The following is a 4,056-nucleotide window of genomic DNA, read 5'->3' on the forward strand; positions in this document are numbered from 1 at the left end:
AGATTGGCCGTGCCTCGTCAGCCAGAACACACTTAACTAATTTAAGACGGAGTGTGTGTCACATATGCTCGCACAGTTACATAACTTCTCTCTCTCACTCTGTGTGTGTGTGTGTGTGTGTGTGTTGCTGGAATAGTCAAGACTTGATAAATTTTTTATGGCTCTATGTCGGCGTGTGTCCCTCACACTGATGCGGACAAGAATAAATAAATCAGAGCTGTGTGTGTGTGTGTTCTCCAGGGTGCGTAAGGACAACCTGACCAGCTGTAACAGCGGGGTGAACATGGAGGATGTGGACTGCGGTGCTGGCGGTTCGTCCTCGCTGAGCCACAACCGGCCGTCCTCCGTCACGTCCAACAGCCTGAGCCTGTACCAGCACAGAGCCCGGACGACTCACAGCCACAGGCACCACAACGCAGGTACACGTTCGTGCCCGTGTTGATCGGTTTGTCAGTAGGATTACACAAAAACTACGCTTTTGATTTTCACGAGACTTGGACGAAGGACAGGTCCCAGCCCAGAGCAGACCTCGTTAACTTTCGGTGGGGATCAGATCGTGGAATTTTTCCTCACTCTCTTTAACATTGTGAGATTGTTTTTTTTGTTTATTTCTCGGGGGATCAACAATGTTGATGAAGCTAAACTGGTGTATTTAGGTGGCTGATATCTATGAGTGAGAGAACTTTGATATGGGTCTAGATAAAAATCTGGATCTAGCAGATTTAAGTATTTTTTCTTAGATATTAGATTATGTTTGAGAGAATTAAAGGGGGCTGTTGAGGTATTTACTCTGCTGAATGCCGTTCTGGTTGTGATATGTTTTCAAGATTTTGCTTCTTCAGTAAGAACCAGTTGGCAGGGCAGAGAAGAGACGGACTTTCTTTGTTTTTTTCATGGAATTACCTGACAGAACACAGAAAAAGACTTGACTTCTTGCTATTTTTAAAGGGGTTTTTCTAACACAGTTTTGAATTGAACATATTGTCACTCGATTCATTATAATACGAACAAAAACCCATGATTACTTTTAAAACATTTAGAGGGATACATTTAATGTAATTTCACTGAAAAAGCACACAAACAAAATATCTTTACACTCTTGATTTATTCTGTCTTTTTATATATTTGATTGTAGACATTATTTCTGTGTGTGTGTTTGTTTTTCGTACCCCCACAGCAAGGAGAGAGTACCGCAGTCGGTCGGTTCAGCCTCAGAGTCAGCGTCCCCCCGTCACCAGCCAATCAGGGCCCATCCTGGACTCTGCCTCCGCCCACGGGCTTGTCCAGCGTCTGTCCAACAGTCAGCTGTCCTTTAACACGTCCATAGCCTCGATATTCTCCCAGGTACACACACACACACACACACACACACACACACACACACACGTCTAATGTTTAACTGCTTTATTTCTTAAGAGAATAGGGCAGTAAGATGTTTCTCTCTCATCAGGTCCCTCGGCTCTCGGGAGCCGGAGGGATCAGCTCGCAGCTTCAAGCAGCACAGCATCAGCAGCGCTCCAGCCAGGTGCCAGCTCGTTTTTCACTTTTACATACATCAGCATTTTGTTTGCACAGACATTAGCCAAGACGGCGTTATCACCACTGTGTGTTTTAGATCGAGGTTCAGGGTTTCACTGATGTGATTATCATGAAAACTTATCCAATAAAGCATTTTCCCAGCTGATGGCCCAAGCATGTGATTGTAGTGCACAGTTATTCTTAGACACAGCCTGCTCTCTCTGATAATTGTTTGTGCATGAGCATATTTGTGCTCTGTGCCTTTCGCTCAGGTCTCCTCGTCTTCGTCCACTCTCAGCCTGCTGTTTGGGAAGCGTAGTTTCTCCAGCGGCCTGGTTATCTCCGGGCTGTCCGCCGCCGAAGGGGGAAACACCACCGACACTCAGTCCTCGTCCAGCGTCAACATCGCCATGGGGCCCTCGCACAGGTCGAGCAGCAGGGCCACGCAGGTAAGGGACGAAGACCGGCCTCTTTTTATGCACTGCTGTCTGAAGGGTGCAACTTATGACAACACGGTCTTCACTCAGGTCTCCATTAAATCTCAAGTTGACTTTTCCTGTTTCCTGAGAGCCGCCCAACTGGGGACAGTGCCCTTGTGTCATGCCCTGCCCCCTTTTGACTGGCGGTAAATGCAAAATTCAGAGGTCTCTGCCAGTTTAATACCATAAAATAAGAATAACGTATTGATTTTTTCCTGATACGAGCCCAAATCTGATGGCCAGACAGGCAAACAATCATGTTATGTTGTAGTCGATCTACATTCGGCCTCATCCTAGAGAAAAACTGACAGAAATAGTCTAGTCATAAAATATCTCAAAATATTTAAGTAGTATTGCAGCTTGAAAAGTTTGACTAGACAATTTGTACTTGATCAGTTGGCAGATTGCTCTAACGTGCTCTCCTCCTTTCCTTCTCAGTGGACGTCAGAGCCATATGAGAGTATAGACCCGTCCTACTCCAACGCCGGCAACACGGTGAAAGAGCAGTCAGGTGACCGAGGCTGCAGCCAGGGATTAGACAAGACCCAGGAGGACTCAGCATCTGCCTCAACAGCTCCGGAGGCGACGGATCAAAAGACCGTCTGAGAGAGCGAGAGAGAGAGAGAGAGAGAGAGAGAGAGAACACACACACACACACACACACACACACACACACACGAGAGTGCCCATACTCACTTCTACAGAGAGGACTGTATGAAAAGAGACATATTTACACGTCCATACAGGCGATTGTATGAGAGAGCACCCATGCACACCGACCTGCCTCCTCTCCTGTCCTCAGCATGTGGTCTCACCCAGTTGTCTGAATGTAAACAAGTCTGAAAACATGATGTTGGATCCAGCTGACGAAATAAAGATGTTTTTAACCGACGCCGCCTCTTCCTACCTCTGTTGTTACACGCGCTACTTTGGTTCATGGACAGTTTTGATTGTGGAAAAGGAGACCCGGCTGAAGACCACTTGACTCCGTACTTGTGATGAAGAGGACGAGCGATTTACACCGACTGAAACTGAACCTGTAGAAATCACAAATAAAGGCTGCAACATTCCTCCCCAAATATTTATAATGTGAAGATCGGGGAACATCTCATAATAACTGTTGCTAATAAACAATTTTAGACTTTCAAATTCAGTGTTATAAACCATTATTTAAGCGATTATACCATTATTATGGATTATTGCAGATTAAATACCATCCAAATAATGTTTCTGTATGAAATAGACAGCATTTATATCCATTTACAATCAGTGTTTCATTGTTTGTGGGTGAAGAATAGAATTAACTATTAACTAAAGTTTAACTATAAATGTACCTTTTTATGAATGCTGTTCAGCATTCTCCTACACAACTGCAGTATCAGCTGTATGTATGGAACAATTTCATTTTTATTTTTTGTTTTTTTACATTTAAAAACACGTCCACGTCTACTTCAGTTGTTTTGGGAATGCTGCACTGCTGTTTTGCGCCAGAAATGTTTTGTGGATCACAACATTTTAGCCAACTTTTAGATCAGCATAAGGGTGAACAGTTAATAACAACATGTTCAGTTTAACGTGAACTTATCCTTTAACGTTATTGCTGCCACAATCTCTTGTTGCCGTTTCTCAAATGTTAGCTTATCAAGGCTTCAGACCGGTTCTTTGCGCTAACGCTAAATGCTAACGCCGACGTGCCACCAAGTACACATGAGGAGGTGTGTAATTATTTTTGCAGGTGAAATTTAGACCTGAGCCGCATGAAATTTTAACGTTGTTCAAGAATCAAATTTAAAGTCAATCCATCCAATACTTCCTGGGACATTTCACCAAAACACCACAAACGTCAACCTCATGGTGGCGCTGCGAGAAAAGCACCTTTATGGAATCATGAATGTCCGTACAAAATGTAGATATGTCAGTCTGTATCAGAGTAGTGGATTGACTGGATGGAGGACATTACCATCGCTAGCTTTTCATAGCGTAACACCATTTTTGACTGATAGAATTGAGGTTGCAAAGTAAGTTATCTCCCGCAAAGAAAGACACAGTCACACTTGGC

The 4,056-nt window shown here is 44.0% G+C and overlaps 1 protein-coding gene across 1 annotated transcript in view; it reads left to right on the top strand.

The window, feature by feature from the left end:
* The window catches only part of pcnx2 (pecanex 2), a 29,748-nt gene extending 26,859 nt beyond the window's left edge, over window positions 1–2,889 (top strand). The window contains exons 36-40 of the mRNA XM_030442311.1: window positions 241–419; window positions 1,178–1,344; window positions 1,451–1,525; window positions 1,791–1,967; window positions 2,436–2,889. Of these exons, the coding sequence (XP_030298171.1) occupies window positions 241–419; window positions 1,178–1,344; window positions 1,451–1,525; window positions 1,791–1,967; window positions 2,436–2,603 (766 nt within the window). The 3' untranslated portion in view covers window positions 2,604–2,889. The remainder of the gene's footprint in view (window positions 1–240; window positions 420–1,177; window positions 1,345–1,450; window positions 1,526–1,790; window positions 1,968–2,435) is intronic.
* The last annotated feature ends 1,167 nt before the right edge of the window (window positions 2,890–4,056 follow it).

This window comes from Sparus aurata, chromosome 15 (genome assembly GCF_900880675.1).
Source record: "Sparus aurata chromosome 15, fSpaAur1.1, whole genome shotgun sequence".
NCBI classification, from domain to species: domain Eukaryota; kingdom Metazoa; phylum Chordata; class Actinopteri; order Spariformes; family Sparidae; genus Sparus; species Sparus aurata.